The following is a 21,432-nucleotide window of genomic DNA, read 5'->3' on the forward strand; positions in this document are numbered from 1 at the left end:
ACACACAGAGTAAAATAAAAAAACCTGATGATAGGGAAGACATGATACTCCTTCCTGAGGCACCTTCAGTGGTCAAAGCACAGCCTAGGAACATACTTTTGGGTACGTGAGCAAGGTATCAGCCTTTCCCTGCTGCAGACACCCTGTGCTCACAGGGCTCTCAGGTGCCAGTACCAATGAAGGGGATCCTCAGGCTGGCCTCAGACCCTCCCTGCACTTTCCCAGCGGCAGCGCAGTGTGCTAATCGCTGAGCCATTGGGATAGCCCTGTAGGGCATTCTTCTAATAGTTTTTCTAGTTATTCCACTGATGTCCTTATACATCTTTTATGATTTCGATAGTGATGCTATGTTCCCCAGGCACTTTCCTTCTATCTTACTCTCTGCCTACTTTTTTTTTTTTTTTTTAAATACGGGGGGGAAGGGGCTACCTTAAACTTGCCCTTCAGTCCTAGCGAAACCTTTCAGAAAAGACATTTCCCTTATCCATTCTTCCAGCTATGAGTGCGTGTCAAGGAATGGTGAAGATGGAAAATATTTGAGTACTTTCATCTAAGTTGTAATGGTCTTTTTCCTGACTTCATGTTCTATTTAGAGCTTTCTCTTCTAAACAGATGAACAGACAGTTCTTTTGGATTTAAAATTAAATTGAGAATATTTTCTTTAAACTGCACTCGTTGCTTTTACAAAGGAATGAAAACAAAATGCAGCACGTGACATATTTGAAAGAGAAAATTATGTTATCTTATATAGTTCTAGAAATAAACTGTATTTTTTTTAACTGTGGCTCTTCCCTAATGTGCACTGCTGATAAATAGTAAAAAGGAATTTTTTCCTAACTATATTTCTCTCACATTATACATATATAAATTCCTCTGGGAATAACTTGAGCAATATAACTTGAGATAGAAGGTAGCTGATATATGTGAGATATTAATATGAAAAATATTTTCACTGCTTGTATGTTATAAAGCTCTTGGAATATTACAGACAACAAAAGTATAGGTCAGTTACAGAATTTCCTTATCCCTGTTCTGCCCATAATTTTTATTTTTTTTTCCTGCAGGTCCATTTTCTCTTGTTTTCTTCTCATCTGTTATTTTCATTTTCCTTCTCATCTTTCATTCTCTATTATACAGGGCACCTTTTGAGGGGCTTCTTCTGCTTCCCACTGACGACACATACTGGCAGCAGCAACTGAATCATCAGTCAGTGAACACTTGTAGAGATGGTGAGTTGTAAAATAATAAATCGAATATTTAATACTTAGACAGAAGATGTGGACTTTATCTACACTTAATGGGTGGGGAGGCTGATTACTCATTCATAGCTACACCACTTGTGAATGATGAGGTCACCCCTATCTCAGGAAGATAAATGCCATATCCTGTTATGACATATTCCTTTTATATAAAATTAGTTCAATTTTCTCACTAGTGAGGAATCAGTATAACTAAAAAAAAAAAAATCACTTCAAGATAAAGGCATTTTTCTACTGTAATTCATTATATATCCTATTTTCATTTTAGTTCTGTTCTGTTTTGTTCTATCTTATCCTGTTCTATGTATACTATTTTACTCTCTACCTAAATGATATCTGACTAAAGTGAAGCAAAAATTAGATGATACAATGAAGCTTTGTAGCATTCTCTCTCATACCTGTCACAGGCTCCTTCCAACAGCAGATAATGAAAATTCAAAGTCAAACCATTTAACTTTAAGTAAATGGAAATGAATTTCCAGAGAAGAGATATTTTTTCACCTGTGAAAGGAACAGTAGTACACCGACAATGCGAATAAAGATATAATATATAATTGTGATAGAGAGGTATATGAAAAGCATAAATATTAAATGTTATTGTATTACATATTGTCATGTGTTTTTAATTTTTATTTTTGCTATGTTTTTGCCTGAGAGGAAGGTATACTGCACATAGTTAGAAACAGCAGTAGTCTATTAAAATATTTCTTTGCTTAATCAATACTAAAGCAACTTGCAGCATATCTTGCAATAGTATATGGTATTGAGACAAAAGCTATGTCACTCAGACACCAGAAGCTGTCAATAATTTGACCAAAATGAGAAATAAAGTAAATTAAAAATATTGGGGTTTATTCTCATCTCATTTATGCTACCATACTGCAGCAAATTAAGTTAAATCCATCATGGTATGTTGCAGCATTGGTGAAATATGTGGCAAATTGGGTCCACTATTACTATTTAATATAGCACAGAGTATAAGTTTGATGATGGATATTTTCATCAGTGTATAAAATAAGTCTCAGAAATTCCTACTGGATTTTACCATTGGGATTAATTTGGGGGGAAATAAAAGATACAAACAATCAAAATGGAGTTTTCTTCAAATATGAGATAATAGTTTTTATTTGGCGTCTTTTAAGAGCTATGACAAAGAAAATCCTTCTGTATTCTAGACATTCACAAACCTGCCTTTGAATCCTGCCTATCTTCTAACATACAAAACTATTTGTCACAAAACTCCCTTGTGGGTCTACTTGTGCAAGCAAAGTTATGAAGACTGAACTCTTAGTTGCATTAACGCTAAAGATATTAATCAATACTCATAAAAGATCTTATTAAATATTGAGAGATCCTGGATCTGCCTACATGCATGGAAAGCAGTGACTTTCAAGACTAAGCTGAAGCAAGCTTGGCTAAAGGCTGGCTCTCCCTCCTGGCTGTCTCTTTGAAACGTGAAAATCTGCTTAGAGTTGCCACTGTAGAGCAAAGAGTGACAATCAATGGATGAGGACTTCGACATGATTACATCCACTCTACTGCCTGGCCATACATTGACAGACAAAACTACTGTAATGGAGTGATCATTTGGAAAATGGCTACTGCCCACATTTAAATTCCTTTCCAGTGTTATTCCATAGCCAATTAGAGTGGTAGCCCAGCCTATATTCATGCCAGTCTTGTACTATAATGTAAGAAAAAGGAAAGGAGCAGCTCAGAAGTCTTTAATTATTCCTGCAGCCATTTATTGACCTGCTCTCTAAAGGCCATATAGGGGCCTTCATCTGCATGCAAAATTCCTATTGACATCACTGGGAGGGCCACAGGCAGATGGAGTGTACTTTGTAAACCTTACATTTTAAATATGTTGTAGGAGAAAGGCACAGAATTTGCAGTCCTTTAAAAAAGTGAGCAGGTTTTTCTAATATTGGTCTTTAAACATGGAGTTTGGGTAACAGTTTTCCTAGTACTAACAACCCCCCTCTTCTCTGCAAGCTATCTAACCTACACATTTCTGTAAAGTCTTCATATTTAACACTCAAACAATTGATGTCCCTACAGTATAAACAGGATAGATAATGAATATAAGTGGGATAGAAAATTAATCCTACTTGCGAGGAAAGAGAGTCATAATTCACTTAGGCTTCTCAGCTCTTACGTTATGAGGTCTTCAGCTAACTCATGGGATCCATTCCACATCCCACAGATGCTCATTATGAATTCTTTTTATGTGCAACATGTGGGGACTAACCAGTTTCATATCTCCTGGTATTAGCCGCAATCCAAAGCATTTTGTATTAAAACAGAATGCAAACACAGATGCTGTTTAATACAAAGGATTTGAATGCAGTCTCTGTTTTAACATAAAGTTGGTGTGTCTTAATTTGCGTTGAAACGGCAGTGGGAAGAAAAGTCAAGATAAGAGGGTATTTTTAGATTAGGAGCCAAGCTTTGACTCCAAAAGGCACGCAGTTACATGGGAAAAGGGGAGACTGGCCCAGGTGACTGCTTTGTTTCATGGAAGCAAAGGTTACAACCCCTTTGGAGCGAAGGGACAGCCTGGGACCTCTGCCCACTTCTGAGATGCTGTCACAGCCTTTTCAACACTACACATATTCTGGAGCGTTACTACCTGTGCTCTGTCCCATGCAGCTCCTCTCGGTATGAGCCTCGGTTTCCTCAGAAACGAGTTAGCAGCACGGCTGCTGTTTGTGTAAGGTGCACTAACGCAGCGTGTTACTTTCTGTTCTAGCTGTCGGCTCACTGGGCTGACGAAGAGTCCAGCTCTCCACAAGCACCACGCTTTTTTAGCTCCAGCAATCAGCAGCTTGGGGCTCCAGGTCCGTGGTTTTAGAGGCGCCCCCAGAAGTGAGGCGATCGGGTGGGACCCTTCTGCAGGAGGGAGTTTTTCTGCCGTTCCCCTGCTGTCTCTGACCAGGCACAGCCGCTGTGCTCCCTCCGGGACCGGATCCTGGCCCCCCGCTGCAGCTGCGGGAGGAGGGAGCAGCCCGAGCAGCACCCGCCGAGTACCATGGCGAGGAGGGCTCGGCTCTCCGCGTCCCCTCCACCGCGACTGCCCACCCCAAGGCCGAAGCAAGGCGAGGCGGCCACCTGGGCAAAGCCGAGGAGGGTCCGCCGCCGGCCCGCGCAACTTTCCGCGCTTCCTTCCCGGCGCCCGGCCCCGCGCAGCGCCGCTCCCGGCCGGCCCCGGCGGCGGTGGCGGGCGGCCCCGGCCGGGGCAGCGCCGCGTCCAGGGAAAAGCGCTTGGCGGAGGCGGGTGAGGGCAAACCCGCCCGAGCGAGGCGGGGGCTGCGCTCAGCCCCGAGCGGCACAAAGGCACCGCGGAGCCGCTGCCGGTGCCCGCCGCAGCCGGGGGGAGCCGTGCGAGGGCTCTGCGCAGCGCTCCGTCCTATAATTGATATGTTGAAGCAGCAATAGGGATCAGTGCGCGCATAGACAGCACACACCTTACAAGTTTGACTCGCAATAACATTGCTGCACACTAGGAGGGGAGGAGAGTCAGCTCCCTAGAATAAGGAACAAACTCTGCCTTTGCACAAAAGCGGCGCATTTCCTCGCTTGTGAAAACCGTCCCTTCATAGAGAGAAAGAAAAGAGACGGAGGGGGGGGGTGCGGGGTGCCTCTAGGAGAGCAAAAGCAAGTTACCAAGAGCGAGAACTTGTGCTGCAACAATCCTCCACTCTTCCTCTTCTCCTCAGGACTCTGGGAGCAGGGATATTCCTCCCCTTCCTCCCCCCCCACCCGCCTTCCCACCCCCCGACCCCCCCGCACAGTTGGCGCTAGCCCAGACTGTGGTCAGCCGCCTTTATTATTACTTCATTGAGACAGAGAAATCCTCTAAGACTTGCATTTTGGGTGGAGGGTGGGGGGTGGAGGGACGAGAAGGAGGAGGGAAAAAAAGGCAACATTTGCTGCTCATCATTTTCACTGCACCGCTAAAGTAATTGCGCCCCCCTCTCTCCTCCCCGTCCCTCCTCAGCTTGGATTTTTCTCCTATATCTACAGCTCCAGTAGTATTAGACATACCTTTTTTCTTTTTTTCTTTTTCCTTTTTTCTTTTTTTTTTTTTTTTTTTGGTAGCTCTGATATTCCACTTCGCTTCCCAAATCTTCACGCGTTGCATGTTTGCAATTCGGTAAATTCCACCCCCCACCCTTTACCCCTAGCCCCCCCAAACTCCTCAATCTCAGCCCAGCCGCTCACATCAAAGCGCCCGTCCTCACTCACAGTGGCCGCCACTCACTAATGGGATTGCAGTGTGCCTGGCTCTGCTGCTGCAGCCGCCGGAGGGAGAGTCGCTGCTGCTGCACCTCTTCGCCGACACTCGCCGGGTGCTGAGCCGCGGGGATGATCAGGATCTTCCCGGATTTCAGCGTGCAGGTGACGGCGGCGGCGGCCGGCGGGGCGGCCGGGGGGGTGCCGGCGGCGCCGGGCATGGGGCGAGCCGGCGCCGCGGCCAACGGCAACCCGCAAAACGTCCAGGGCATCACCTCCTACCAACAACGGTGAGCACCGAGTGGGAGAGGGGTGTGCGGCTCTCCTTGAGGCTCCCTCACTTGCTTTTTCTTTGTGCTTTTGTGTTTCTTTGTTTTCATTTTTTTTTTTCTTGATCTCTCCTTTCTGTTTGTTGGGGGGGGGGGGGAGATTGGTTGGAGGGGAGGGTTTTTTTTTCTTTTTCTTTTTTTTTTTTTTTTTTTTTTTAAATACAGCATCTTTTAAAATGCACTGAGAAGTAAACACAATCTCCTAGTTTTGTCTTGGATGAGCTGTAAAGCAACAATAGGAAAAAAAAAAAAAAAAAAAGAAAAAAAAAAGTGAGACCCCGGCATCTTAGCTTGGCTGCTGCAAAGTTTGGGATCCCGTCCGCTCATCCTTTCTAAAGAGGAATTTCTCAATGTCAATGCCTTGTGCAAATCCCAGTGTGTGGCAGCCAGGGGGATAATTGATCATGGTATGCTGATTGATAATTTTCTTTCAACCAAGAATTAGAACAATTTTCACTTGGGGTTGCACACTTGCAATTCCACATTGTAGTTTTAACAGTTTTAGCATGTCACCTGTTACTACAGGGAAATATAGTCGAAACCCTAAGTATACTCAGCACTGTTATTTTTTTCATCTTAAATGCATTCTAATGCAAATGCAGGAAATTCACAGAGAGCGCCTTTAGAAAGCAAAGCGTAGAAAGTTGGCAGTAAGTCATAATGAAGTTTAAAGACGTTCCCCATTTGCCCTAACAATTCATCGATATATGCTGATACTAACATGAAGCTTAATTAATTACCTGACATTTCTTTATGTTTCTAAACCTGAAGTCTGAATCTGTTGGTTTGCTTTATCATAAGCTTATACCCGAAGCCGAATCCTCCAAAAAAAAAAAAGTAGACAACAACAGATCTACTGAAATCAGAACAAAACGTTCATATTTCTCTAAATGCAATAAAAAGGGTACTGTCCCGAATATCTTGCTTTCCATTGTTGCATTAAATTAAATACCGAGAAAAATGCTGTATAATCTTTAATGTCCAAACTAAACATCCCTATGATGTAAAAGAAAAAAAATTAGGAAGTTTCAGCATAATATTTCAAACTTAATTGGTTTAGGAGCCACATTTAGATAACTGACCATTGCCTGTTCTGCCTTTCAGCAACTTTTATGTTGCTTCCCATAGTTTTGATGCCTGTGATAGAAAATGTTTGATGGTAACTTTTGTAGGCTTTATCAAATGAGAGTTAGGGAGCTGATACTCCTGAAATAAGCTCTGATGATACCTAAGGACGTTCTTAGCTAAGAAACATTCGAAACTAAGCAGGAGTCTTGCTTTGCTCAAGCAAACACACCAATCTTATACATACTAAAAAAAAAAAACAAACCAACAAAAAAACAACAAAAAAACTTGAATGTGAGAGTTATAAAGGGTGGATTAAAGTTTCTTTCTTTTTATGGCTTCTGTATGATTTTTGTCACTTATAAAATATTTAAATTACAATGGAAACTGACGGACACTTTAACGAGGAAGTACAGGCAGCAATCACAATAGTTTAGTCTGTGAAGTGGGGAAGTCAAGGGTCAGAAATGTCAGATTGGCTTTTAGACAAATGAAAGAGACCTCTGGAGACTTTAAGTTAAACAGAATTATGTAGACAAGGCAGCATACAATTTTTTTAGTACTTCGCGTTTAGTAGTTTGGTTCCATCAGTCTGTGATCAGGAAGAAGTTATAAAAGCAATACTTCTCTGACAAACTACTAACACGTCTAATCCAAATAGTGCTTAATAGATATTCATGTACTATTACTACCAGGAATCCAGACCAGTCTGGATGCTTTGCGCATTAACCTACGAGGGGAAACATTTATGCACTTCTTCCAAATTTTCACTATACATTATGGATGAAACAGCGTGGTTTACGTCGAACGATTTTTCTCCGTGCTTTCTCAAAACGCTTAAAATAGGGCAGATACGACTCCTCCTTACTCTATCGCCACAGCCGAGGAGACACCTGTTAACTTTTTTTTTTTTTTTTACATTTCGGTGTCGAGGAGACAGGGCTGCCGGCTGGGAGCGGCAGCTGCTACTTTGTAGGCAGTCCCCCCCCTGCAGCCCTTGGTGCCCACCTTGCACCCCCGGCGCCGCCCGGAGCTCAGCGCAGCGCGGCCCTGCCCGCCCGGGCGCGACTCTCGAGGCCAGGCGGCCACACGTGCCGTGTCCCCAGCCCCCGAGCCGTGTGTCCCCAGCCCCCGAGCCGTGTGTCCCCAGCCCCGGGCTGAGCGCCGGCCGCCCGCGCCAAGTTACGCCGGCCCGGTTGCCTCCTGCGGGAAGAAATCCCTCGAACCCCGGTGCGCGGACGGCGCCCGGCAGCCAAACTTCCAGGTGTTTTGCTAACTTCTTCCCCTTGGCTCTGCCCCGCGGCTCGCACTCGCTCTTGGCCCCCAGCCTCCGCCCCTCCCCCCAAAAAAACTTCTGGAGTAGTCGCGGACACGTTTCTCGTGAATTAATGCGGCCGACCTTCGGGGCTTGCCCCTTTCCCCAAGGAAACCCGTTGGATTTTCCCAGGGAGCAGGATCAGGCCCGGGCAGCTGTAATTCCAAGGGAGCAGCCACAAAGTTACCTTGGAGATGAAAAGCTTTTAGCGAACGAGTGATTTCTTCTATAAGGGCTAGCAGCGCTCGGGTTCTCCCGGTGTCCTGGAAGGAACGATTAAGGTAGCGGTTTCTTTTCCCCGCTCCTTTACTTCATGATTAGTTTCATAATCTCCAATAAAACCGCGTGAAGTGCTACACCCTTTGCCAGCAAAGCGGGTCATCACTCTAAGGTCACGTTTCCAGCATTACGCCTTTTTATCTCGCTAGTACCCGACGCCCACTCTCAGGACGCCCGGGCGCGTTCTCGGAGGTGGCGGGGGGATGCGCGGCTTTCCCCCGGCCCGGTCCGGCCCGGCCCGTCCGGGCTGGCTCCGGGCACACCCGCGTACGGCCCTGTGGGTCGCAGGGCCCTCGCATCCCCCGGCCCGCGGTTCCCACCCGAGCCCGTCCTCCACCGTGGAAGCCCACGGGTGACGCGCTGCCTGTGCCCGCTGTGTTCCCGCAGCGCTTCTGCGCCCGGGGAGTTGGAGAGAGAGCCCCTGCCTCCCTCTGCTCCTCTTCCCTGCTGGAGCCCAGACTCCAGAGGAAGAAAGTGTGCGAAACTGCAACTGAGTGGCGTTGTTGCGCCGGCAGCAGAGGCTGTGTCCCCTGCACGCAGAGCGGGAGCGGAGCAGGGAAAGCAGCTGGAAAATGCCCAGAAATACTTTCACAGCGGTCAAGCCTGGAGATCCCTGACACCCCTCCTTCCCTCCCCCGCCCCCGCCCCGCTAGCCCGATGGCCCGGCACCCCGCGTAGCTCGGCCCGCGGGGGTGTGTGTGCGAGTGTGCGAGAGAGTGCGTGTGCTTGCGTGTGTGTGTGAGTGTGTGTGAGTGTGTGTGCGGGTGTGTGTGTGTGCGTGTGCCGCACCTGCCGGGCGATGCCAGCGGCCGGGCTGCCCGCCGGGGCTGCGCCGCGGCTAGCTCTTCCCGCCGCCGCCGCCGGCCGCCGCCGCTGCCTGCGCTGGGCATGTCTCTGGGGCCGGCGGGGCCCCGGCTCCCTCCGCTCCTCGGCTTATGGACGGCGGCAGCGGCAGCAGCAGCGCTAGCAAGCAAGCGAGCAAGCAACCTGCACCAGGACTGCGCGGAGGAGTGGGAGCCCGCGATGCTTTGGCCTCAGTACTTTTCCTTAGCCTGTCTGGCTAACCGGGGCCATTGCTGCCGCCGCTGCTGCTGCTAGACACACAACACACACCAACATCAGGAGGGGGAAAAGTAAGGGAGAGAGGAGAAAAAAAAAAAAAAAAAATCCCAGGAAGATGGCGCCCACCAAGCCAAGCTTTCAGCAGGATCCTTCCAGGCGAGAACGGTAACACTTTCTCTTTATTGAACCTGCAGCAGCAGCAGCAGCAGCAGCCGCCGCCGCAGCAGCGCCGGGCCGGGCCGTGCCGCCGGCGCCGGGGGCCGGGGCTGGCTGCCATGCCGGGGTGGGGGGGACCTGCCGCCGGCACCCGCTGCTCGCACAGCCGGGCACCGTGAGTTCCTCCTGGTGCGCACAGCCGCACTCACACACGCACACACACACACACAAACACACACGCACACACTCAGAACAAGCCGCGCAGCAGCGGCCCCGCTCCGGTGGCCGCACCGCCGCGGCTGCCGGGGCCGGTGCTTGGCGGGGCGCGTTGTGGAGCGGGCGTGGGTGTGCGTGCGTGTGTGTTTGTGTGTGCGGGGGTGGGAGGCCCCCGGGCGGCCCCCGCCGCTCGGCGGCCCTGGGGCGCCGCGCCAGGCCCGGCGTTCCGGGCGGAGGGGCCGGCCCCGCCGGTGCGGTTCAAGTGCGGCTAGGCCGGAGCGGGGGGGGCGCGCCGCCAGCTGCGCCCGCCGGGCTGCCCGGGCCGCCCCCGCCCCGGCGGTGCCCGCGCCCCCCGGCGTGGGCAGAGCGGAGCCGGTGCGCGGGCGGGCAGGGAGGCGGTGCGCGGGGTCCGGGCAGGGAGGCGGGGGGTGATCGCGCTGCCCCCCCGCTTGGTCCCCGGCCCGCCGCCTGCCCCATGTACTTTTGTTGGGAGAGAGTGCTCGTGATTAATGTGCTCTGCTGGTGACACGAATTGCCCGTAGCGGATTTGTTCTAGTAAAGTGAATCTTTCTAGAAGTGACTGGTAGAAGACAAGAGTACAAGTTCATGTGATGTTACTTTGTGATTCTTACAAAAGTATTCAAAGCTACATTGCTACACTGCGACGAGATACATGCCCAGAAGAAGAGCAGCCAGTGGGTTTGGGGTGGGCTCTTTCCCTCCCGCCCCCTTTAGCGTTATAAGTGAACTTGAGTGTGAGGGGTGAGGAAGGTTTCTGGCCTGAAGTTGGAAAGAGGAAAATTAACATTTAGATAGCCATTAAAAGTAGCTGGATCATGTGTTAGTCAGTTTATATTTCACAGCACAAGTAAGTCTGAAAAATATTTAAACAAAACTACTTTAGCCTTAATTTCATGCTTGCATATTTTAGAATGATCAGCGTTTCTAGTACAACTTCCAAACCCCACAGATTTTGTCTAAGTAGCTGTGCCATTTTTCCTTAAGAAAGCAGACTGCGGGGTCTACATCTCATATTCACCACTGAAGTGTTAGTGTGCTTGTCTTAGATGCATTAGTGTTAACTGCTGCTCTTTGACAAGGCTATATTAATATATAGTAAAACTAGGAGATACACGTAGTGGGAAAACAGTGTGTACTTAGATGTCAATGACTTAACTACAGATTTTCATTTTCAACTATACACATTTTTTTAAAAAAAAAAATCCAGTGGCTGCGAAGGTGTTTCTACTGTGTTAATAACACTTAAAGCAGGTTTTTCTCCTGCAGAGTTCTTTGTTGGAAAAACAATTCATATGAATTAGTCCTGTTCCTCCCCTCCCCAACAGACAATTCTGCTGTCTTCTTTCTGAGAATGTTACTATATTAGTGCTAAGTGTATTTGCCAGGATAGCTTCAGTAATCTCTCCAGCAGAAGCATATTTGTGTGCCATTTTGGGAATTTCTCTGAGATAGGAATCTTGAAGATAGAATTAATTTCTAGGGGAAACTTCATAGCCTGTGCATGAGTGCTTTCTTTATCACCTGTCTCCATTTGGCATTCGGAGAAGGTAAATCAAAGTGCGCGATTTGTTATTCTGCTCCACTTGAGAGCTGAACTAAATAACACTTGGTCTGAAATTCTGATTGAAGTTGTAGGAGGATATACTGTATTTAATTTAATGCCCTTTAATAGCATCTTCTTGTTCAGCTCTGATGCTGTCATTTTAAAGGTTGGATCGGAGTAGTTTTCCCCTGTAGGACGTGGGAGGTGTAATCATTTCAGGGGGAAAAGGCAGTCTAAATTCCTAGAACACTAATAGCCACAAATTTGGCCTAGTGTCCAAGAAGTTGTGTTTTGCCCTTAGGGTTCACTTTGTTATCACTCCGTACAGTGCTCTGGATAGTTTAGGTTTAAGTATTGCATGTAGAAGTCGATGACATTTTTTGTAGCAAAAATAATGGTAGTCTGTTTATTCCTTAAAAGTTTTGGGGAAAGTGGATCAGTGCTTCAATAAACAGATATTGATGTACATTTTATTAAAAGTTGTGTAATGTGCTCATGAAGTCTTGTGTGTAACTATTTTAGCTGTCTTTGTACACATCCTTTCATCTGTGTGAACCAAGATATTTGAAATACAGGAACATATCTCTCACTGAAAGGGTTTGGCAGTCTCTTAGCTACTACTTCACTAAACTAGTTCTCAAGATTAAGAATCCTCTAAATTGAGTTCGCATGCATTGTTTTTTTTAGTCTTCACTGCCGCAAGTATTTAGGTAGATGGTGTTATATTTTTTCAAGCAAAACATGTGCTTACAAAACAGATGTAAAAAGTAGTAGTCCCTGATGTAACTAGGCACTTGAATAGTTTTGAAACTTTTTTCACCTGTTTAGGTTCTTAAAGGATATATGAAAATTTACACACTTACATCTGTTTGATTTTCTTTTAAACTGTGAGTGTTAGCAAATTTTACAGTTACAGCTACGGTTTAGTTTTTTTCAACTGTGTAGATATACACCCAAGAAAATGAAATAGAAGTGTCACGCATATGATATGCCAGCCTTGATTTGTATAGCATATCATAATATTAAACTGCTATTGGTTTAAAGTGAGAGAGAAAAAAACCTTTATTTTGGCACTTTTTCTAGAGCATGATCTTAAACACAGCAGTGATAAATGATGATATGCATTGTCTAACACTTGCTTTTATATAAATAGCTCCAGAAGATTGCTTAAATGATAATCGAAAATATGAAATAGGGTGGCCTTCATATCACAAGGCCAAGGGTCTACAAATGGAAAAACTGAAATAATGAAATATTTCCAAGGCAACAGACTGTCAACAAGAACAGTAATGCATGGGCATATCATAGAGCTACCAGAGAGGATATTAGATCTTATAGCTCTAGAGCCAGGAGTTATAATGACCTTTATTAAATAGAGCCCTCCCACATTACAACAATCTTTCTGATTTCTGATTTATGGATTAGCAGTCATACTACTCTTCATAATTTGAAACATTCTCCCACCATATTTGATTTGCTGCATTTTTCTCCACTGGAATAATACATTATTTAGAGCTTACATGAGAATATTGATCAACAGAACTTATATTAGGTACTTTCAGTAACTAATGGGATTCTGAATAACAAGGTTTTGTCTGCAGCACCATTTTTACATTCTTTACAGCACAGCTGTTTTTTTCTTACAAAGTATATCCAGTTAGCTTGTTTTCTAACAATTTGATGGCTTTATATTCTAATGCTGTACTATAAGTAAGTTACAAATAATTAGAGAATTTTGTTAACAGATGAATACAACACCCGGAGTCATAGGTATTTTAAGAGAATATGAGGATCTATTGTCAGTACCCATCTCTTTTTATTAGCATCTCACTTGAATTTCAGAGTCTAATATACTGGCAATTTCAAATCACATTTGTTTGAAACTTGGCACACAAGTTGCCAGCCCAGATGGGAATTTTACTGCAAGAGTGATGTAAAACAGTTGTTGAAAATTGACATTCTTGGTGTTAGTTTCATCACCATACTTCCTAAAAAGTAAAGGGTGTTTAATTTTTTTTTTTTTTTTTTGTTTAATAAAATGATCTTAATGACAATACCCTCTATACTGGAAAATGTATTCTAAGATAAGAATTTTGAATAACTGATACTGATCATGAAAACTAACTATTACCACTTTATTAACATTTTTGGAATGATTCTTCCCTCACTGAGGTCAGTAGATTGAAGCCATTTAACCAATGTGGCAGAAGTTCATTTGTTAGCAATTAAGTAACTGTTTGCTGTTATGAAACCATTTCCTGAAATCTCATCTCATCTCATCTTATCTCATGTGAATAAACCTTACATTCAGTTATTCCATCAGATCAATTTTATATTATTATTGGCAGTAGCTCTTGCAGGTGTAAAAGCACCTCATCTTGTGTTTCCAGCATAGTCATGTCAGCATAGTCATAGCATATTTTAAAATGAATCAAACAAACTTGTCCTGCAGGATGTCACCCTGGAAATTTGTTATATATTCTTAACATAGGATATTTATAAGGTACATAGCGAAGACTGCATTTTTACCCCAGTCATTTGTTACTTTGGTTTGTTTGCTTATGCTTAATGTTTGTCTTTTTTTTTCTTTTTTTTTTTTTTTAAGAGGCTGCCAAAGATTTACGGCCATGCGTGGAAATGTTTTGAAAATTCATTTCAAAAGAATTACATTTTTTTGGAAGAGGCGGTTTCTTTCTATGTAATATTTATAAGGCTACTGTATGTTATCTTTAACATACAAAATCCCATTAGTGCAAATGAGGTGTGCGACTTTTTGTTTAATAGGACTTTGCATAATAAGGATAATTTGTAATAATATTGTATTTTGCCGCATAAGAAGATGTGCCATGTAAGAATAAAATAATTGCTGCCATGTCTTATATGACTAGAGCATTGTTCTGTGACTAGCTCGAGCAGTGGTTTTGCAATACACAAAGTCCCAGTCAAATGAATAGGACCGTTGTGCCATTCATTTGAACAGGACTTTGAGTAGTACAAATATTCGTTAATTTTGTATGCCACAGAAGTATATTACACAGGACAAAGAAGGTACAGTAAGGGTAGGATAGTATTTGTGTCTCTAACTTGGCAGAACTGGACCCTGTCTTTGGGAGAATATTGAGTTCAAGTTGTACCTTAATCTTTGGAAAAGTCCCAAATGAAATTATGTGCACAATTAAAGTATACTACAGAGAATCACAAGCAAGGATAAAAGTATTTTTAACTTATAATTTAATAGATGTGAATTTTATCTCAGAGAGATCACAATGACAAATATACTTAGTGAGAGGAGGAGTGAACTTCGCCTCTGTGTGTTATTGTAAAACGCAAAAGTCTTGAGATTGCCAAGTAAAAATGGAGTGATTCTCAAGGAGATCCTGATCTCAGCCTGCTGCAGCTAGATACTGAGAGTTATCCAGCCCTTACCCAGCACTCCACATGCAGGCGAGAGCCAGGCACATTAAAGAACAAGTGATATGTAAGAAAGAATTTGAAACGGATTACTGAAAGCAGAGTTTTGAAGATTTTCTTACAGGCTATTTTCCCAGCCTTTCTTGTGTATTGCATTTTGGACTTTCACTCTTCTGTCATGTTATGCCATTTGTCTGTTCTGGGAAACTTCTCATTGATGTCATCCAATGTCTGAAGAAGACTTTAATATTAATACTGAGTATTTCTGTAGATATGTTTCTTTATTTGGCTTAGCATGCTTCGAAAGGTCTGAAAACGCTGTTCTACATGTTTTACCGATGAGATAGTTACACACAAAAGGTTTTTGAGAACTAGCAGAAGTGGCAAAAGATGTCAATGTTAGCATTAGGAATAAAATTCCAGCCCCCATTTTGACTGTGTATTCAAAGATTACACTGCCTTCATTAGAGGGATTTACATTTCTTTTACAGGCAAAACCTCCACTGAAATAAAGTGCTTTCAGAGAATGGCTTGATTGCAATTTAAAATTAGCTGTTAGCTTGATATATAATAGAAGTTCAACACTTATGTTAAATAATTTAAGTGGAAAAGTACTGTTCCATTACCTGCAGGCATGTTAGGTTTACATATGTATATAGTGAACTTAGGGGACATAGTCTGAATAATATGTATGTACGTAATCTATGATAATGTCCCAGGGGCTTGGATTTTCTGAAGAGCCTATTGGATTTAGGCATTCAACACATACTGCATTTTAGTGAAATATGGGCACCTAAATCCTATAAGCTCCCTTTAAAATACTTGCCTGGGAATTTCGTCTCCAACAGAAATTTAGAACAGGCTTCATTAGATACTACATTGTTTTAAATTGAATTTTATTGTGTAATGAATAGTCTTTGAATAGTCATTTTGGATGAAGTCCTGAAGGGTTGTAGCTTTGCTGAAATTTAGGCACAGAACTGTGTATTTAGATATCAGAACTCTGTATTTACATATTAGAATGGGGGGTGGGTCTGGGGGATTTCTTTCCCTCTTGTTTAAATGTCATGTTTGAAAGTCATGTGCAAATTCACATTTAGAATCAGTTTACTCACAACTAGGCTTATATGAGTTAGGTGCCAAAGCTGTAATTAATTTAGCAAAGTATAGTATACCAAATTTTAGAAGAATGTTTGTTAAAAAGCTGTTTTTTCTTAGAGATAATGGGAGGCAGAATTTTTTACTTTGTGGGAAAAAAATGTAAGTGGGCAGTTTTAGCAGGTCAAGGTTGAGGTCAATGGAAAGAGCTGAGTGACTGAATCTGTACAGTGCTGGCAGCAGGATTAAAAAAGTAAAAAAGTATTAAAAAAAAAAGAGAATAGCTGCCAGTGGTACTTATCCTTCAACCTTCACAGCTGAAAAAAAAAAAGTAGCTGATTTTATTTGTCTGACTATAGTTAGATGTAGGATTGGCATGTTTGCTTCACCTTTGCATAAATTGCTAGCAGTATGGACAGGAGGTTCTCTGCAAGAACTGCATTTTCAAAACAAACCTGTTTTCTCTTACTAAGTAACAAATAGGAGATGAACATAAAAAGAGAAACAAATACTTTGGGCTAATTTATCTATTTATTCTTTCTGAGCTGCTCTTCAGTTTTACAACAAAACTTGCATTTCTTGTGATTGAAAAATCAAAAGTACAGTAATTTTTTCCATCGGCTGAATGAGCTAGATAAATGGTACTCAAGTAGTTGTTTGCAGAATCCAAGTAGTTTACTAAAGTATCTTAATTAATTGGATGTTCACTTTAATAGTGAAGTTTCCTGTTTGTAGGCAGTGCTCTGTAACAAGAACATATATTTGATACATAAATGATACATATGGTTTCAGAAGGCCCATATTTATTCAAGATCTATTTTAACTAAACAACTGTTTCAGATTAACAAACAACAGGAAATAAATGAAGGTGACAGAAAATAGACTTCAGATGAGAAACATGATAGAAAAGATACAGCTGATTCCAGATCTGTCAAACATATATGCTGTTTCCTTTATCAATCACTCTACTTACACTCAAATTTCCAAACTAAGAGTTGCTGTCTTTCCTTTTATTCTTTTTTTAATAGGAAGAAAAATGCTTCTTTACAGAACTGCAATTCTGAAACTGATATTCCATTTGTATCACTTCCAAAAACCAGAACAGGAGATTGCAGGATGTAGCAAACATTGCAAATCTCCTTTACTTTACACTCAGATTATTTGACATACTGAATGTCTATCTTTAGGAGCAACCAGTATTTAGATTATAGATTTAGAATTCCTTTAGGAGTCATTGTTTAAAAAAATTGTTTATTATGGTAGTACTGCAGGAAAAAAAAAAAAGATATTTAAGTTCTATTCATGACTAATTTGTTTCTTGTGGCAATTATCATATATTGCAGTTCAATTCAAATAGGAAAAAACCCCAAAATTATAAAGCGAAAAAGTGCATTTTAACTGACAGGAATGGAAAGATACTTTGCCTGAAAAGCGAAATTAGAGTTCTTCAGTATTTATTCTGCTTCTCACAAATTATGAGGAAAAATTGAAAGGATTTTTCACCGACTTTTATACATGTATACTGCAAAGTACAGGCATATGTTGTATATTAGACAGATACAGAATATGTGTTTGCTTGAAAGGAAATAATGCTAGTTGCTCATCTTCAGCAAGCTATGTCTTACTTTATCTAAAGTTAAATGTAAATACATCTATTGGAATGGAGATTTTCTTTCCCTCTGATACTGTGAGTGAAAAGTAGGCTCATCTTTTTTTTTCTTTTCCTTTTTTCTTTTTTTTTTTTCTCCTCATTTTTATTGTTCTGTGTAAATGTAATTTGTTAATCCTGTGAAATTTGTCATAGATAAATTTGCTTGGATTATCTTGTCACCACCGTATCTGCATTCTTTTGTTCATTGCTTATTCATAATTTAACAGTCTGGCAGTGAGCCTTTTTGGGATGCTCACAAAAGATATATGACCTCTACCAGCTGCTACTATAACCTGCAGAATGCACAGCAAGACATTAGAAACGTGAGGATTCCTCTACTGATTAAAGTGCTCTTCATTTAAACAGTCTGTTCATAAGAATCTCAGGAATCTTTGTAGATAGCAGTTTTGATTTTTCTTTTCTCACAAAATTATTTCTAACATTTTCTTCTCCTGAAGGGGAAACTAATGCTGAACCTTAAGATGGTGATGCTTAGCTCTCAGATGGACTAATGGAAATTAAATCTCTCATTATATATGCCTGTGTACACATAAGTGTGTATGTGTATTTACACATTTTCGTATACCTGCATCAGTCTCTACCTATGCATATATATATATATATATATATATATATATATATATATATGTGTGTGTGTGTGTGTGTGTGTGTGTGTGTGTATTTCCTGCAGTTTTACAGTGGGAGAAATTAGTGCCCATGTGTGCTATTTTAAAGCTAAATCATCTATTAGGATATTTTTCAGCACATGTTATTATGCAGTACTAATTTACAGAAGAGTTATCCAATTTAACCCTGCTTTAGCCCTAGTGTCTTACAGACTCTATTGTGTAAATACTCAGTATTATACAGTAGATGAAAGACATTAAATATAATGTTACTTGAAGTGTAACAACATTTTAGATTTTCATTATTCTCCTGACTCAGTTTAGCATATAAATTTTTCCCTTTTTCACTTTTTTTTTTCTTCTTATCTGCAGATCAGCTTGTGAGTGATGGCTAGTTTTTACCTCCCCTTTGTGCTGGCACATGATTATAGTTCAAAATAATTCATTGCTAATCCATGCAGTATTGGTTCATCTCCATCACTTTGTTTTGTGATTAGAGCCTCAGGCCTGTAAGAACATCCTTCTGCACAGTTTTCTCTCCTGATTTTGTTTGACTGCATCCCATTTTTAATGTAGTTTTATCATTACTGCTCACCTACCAATCCTATTTAATTTTAAAAAAATGAATCAGTTATAAGAAATTAATATTTTGTGGGGTTGTTTTTCAAGGCTTGATGAAAATATTTTTTTTCCATTGCAGTAAGTCTCCAGTACTGGTGTGTACAGGTCTTGGTTCATCTCAGCTGATGATGGAAATCTGACTTGAGATTCTCATTTTTCCTTAGCAGTCTGAATTCCCTCTCTACTTATTTACATTAGGTGCCTCAAGAAGTCCAGAATCTTAAAAAGAAACACTGTTTCTTTTCTGAAAGAGACTACAATAGAATAGTAATTACTGTCTTGTCATTTTCAACACAACATTTCAAGCAGAGCTGGTGTAAAATAAAGCTGACAGAGGAACTTTTAAAATATATAGGGTGTGATCCTACTATGATCACTCTGGTTGAAGTTACTGTCTGTTGGGTCAGATATGAGCTGATGTGACATTAGAATTGGGTTTATGTGATACCATGATATTGTACTTTGATCATATTTACATTGAGTATTTCCAGATTATGAAGAAAATTCATAATTTTATTTAACATCAAAAGATGCAGATTTTATGAGAAGGTCATCTAAAAGATTTTTCAAGACTTTGTTTCAGCATTGAGTAGTCCTGTGTTCCTTTTAATAATTACTTTCATCTCATTGTAGCCGTGTGTTTGAAAGTGTAGGTCAATAAGGATGATCGCATTCAGAATTTCATGATCTGTGTAGTGGAACAAATTGAAAGCAAAGCCTGTATCAATCACTGTGAAGGGAGGGTTAATTGTTACTGCTTCTCAAGCCTCTGGACAGATAAACCAGTAATGAAATACTTATTGCTCTGATATGTGAATGGTTAAGGATGAAACAATGGAAACAGAAGCAGTCTTCGAAGATAATAAACAAAAAATAAAAAAAAAAATTAAAAAAAGTGAAAAAGGCAAAGAATAATTTGGACTAAAGTAAGATACTGTGTATGCTGTGTATTAACATTTTGAAGGTAATTTTGTTTTCATCTAATACAGCCTTCTAGGAATGGTGTAAGACAGTAGAATGTATCAGGTTTCTAAATAAAAAATAAAACATGAATTTTACAGCTTTTATTATGCAAACAATTTAAAAGGGTTTGCATTAAGCCTGGACCTTAGGTAAAAGTTACATTTCTACATTAAATGTTTTCTTTTATTTTCTCTGTTTTTAATTTGTGGTACCTTTAAGTGTTTATTTCTTTTCTTTCTTTAAAAACACAGCTGTATTTACTAAATCAAGTATGTTTTGTTTTCATGTGATGTTGTTTTAAAGCATTTTGCCTACAGCCAAGCAGGACTCTAAAAGAGTGTTTAAAGATAGAAGCAGAAAACTAAAAATTAGTACAAAACCAAATTACGATACTACAGTAAATATTTAACTATTTCTAGATTGTGAACTTAACATTTTAAACATCTGTTAGTTACTTATATGTTGAAATATATGCAAAAATATTTAGCCAAATTGAAGTCTTAGGCCCATGACAATCATCTCAACACAGTGGGTAGTTCTGAAAATTAATGAGAATGATAATACTGTAAAGACTGTTCCAGAGTTTGCCCAAATTCATTATCTAAGACTCTTGTTAAGAACATCTCAAAGAATTTTAACCAGGAAAATATATTAATGGTTCAAAAGCATTTTTCAAAATGGTGATTTATAAAAGTATAATGGAATTATATATGCAAGAGCTATAGTTAGAAACACAAATAACACAGGAGCAGCACATTATGAAGGAACATTTTCCAATAGCTAGATTACTTGGCTTTGATTTTGTCCATAGGTGTCAAGGTTTCCTTAACAATTTATATTTTGAGATGAAGGAAATGAAAAAATGTAGGCAACTTATAAAAAGAAAAAAATTTTTTGTCTCCTTGTTAGCTAATTAATGAGGCCTATAGCTGCTTAAAAGCTAAGAAAAGTAATTAATAATTTTAGAACTAGTATAAATGTCTTTTAGACAATCGAAAAGCACTTTCAGGAGGAAGGGTGATGAGACACATCTTTAGATTTCTCTTCAGAATGTTAAGAATTTCCTGTTGCCTGTTTCCTGATGGGATTGACGCAGCTGTGTATCATATGGAATGAAAGAGGAACCAAGTGCCTGGCTTTATTTTATTCAAGTCTTCACTTAAGAAAATGTATGTGTTGATTTTGGCTCTTTTTTCAACACATCCCTAATATGAATGCTATACACAAAATTGTCCAAATGAGAGCTAATTATAATTAATTTATCTTTTTTCTAAGGGATAGAAAACGTTAATAAATAAAATGTATCAGTAAGTATGGTGGTGGGTTTTTTTGGTTTTTTTTTCCTTTTTCTTTGCTGTGTGCAATGAAAAATAGAGAGCTTGGAAGATTACTGTTATTTCCATTTGTATTTTCAGAAGTTGTTGGTGTATAGAAGTATCTGTGAGTATTTGCATGTGCACATGTAATTGTTGGAAAACAAGTTAGTTTATAGAGTTTCTTACTCATTTTGGCTGTTGTGCAATCACATAGCTCATCTATAAAACATCCTTCATGGGAGATGTGAAAGCAAAATAGAGAGGA

The 21,432-nt window shown here is 41.1% G+C and overlaps 1 protein-coding gene across 1 annotated transcript in view; it reads left to right on the plus strand.

Moving 5' to 3' along the window:
- The first annotated feature begins 9,624 nt into the window (after positions 1 to 9,624).
- The window catches only part of NPAS3 (neuronal PAS domain protein 3), a 591,199-nt gene continuing 579,391 nt past the window's right edge, over positions 9,625 to 21,432 (plus strand). The window contains exon 1 of the mRNA XM_088057760.1: positions 9,625 to 9,710. Coding sequence (XP_087913886.1) covers positions 9,661 to 9,710 — 50 coding nt within the window. The 5' untranslated portion in view covers positions 9,625 to 9,660. The remainder of the gene's footprint in view (positions 9,711 to 21,432) is intronic.

The sequence above is a fragment of the Pseudopodoces humilis genome, chromosome 7 (assembly GCF_049639895.1).
Source record: "Pseudopodoces humilis isolate 2021_Gansu_Grassland_sample_001 chromosome 7, ASM4963989v1, whole genome shotgun sequence".
Lineage (NCBI taxonomy): Eukaryota > Metazoa > Chordata > Aves > Passeriformes > Paridae > Pseudopodoces > Pseudopodoces humilis.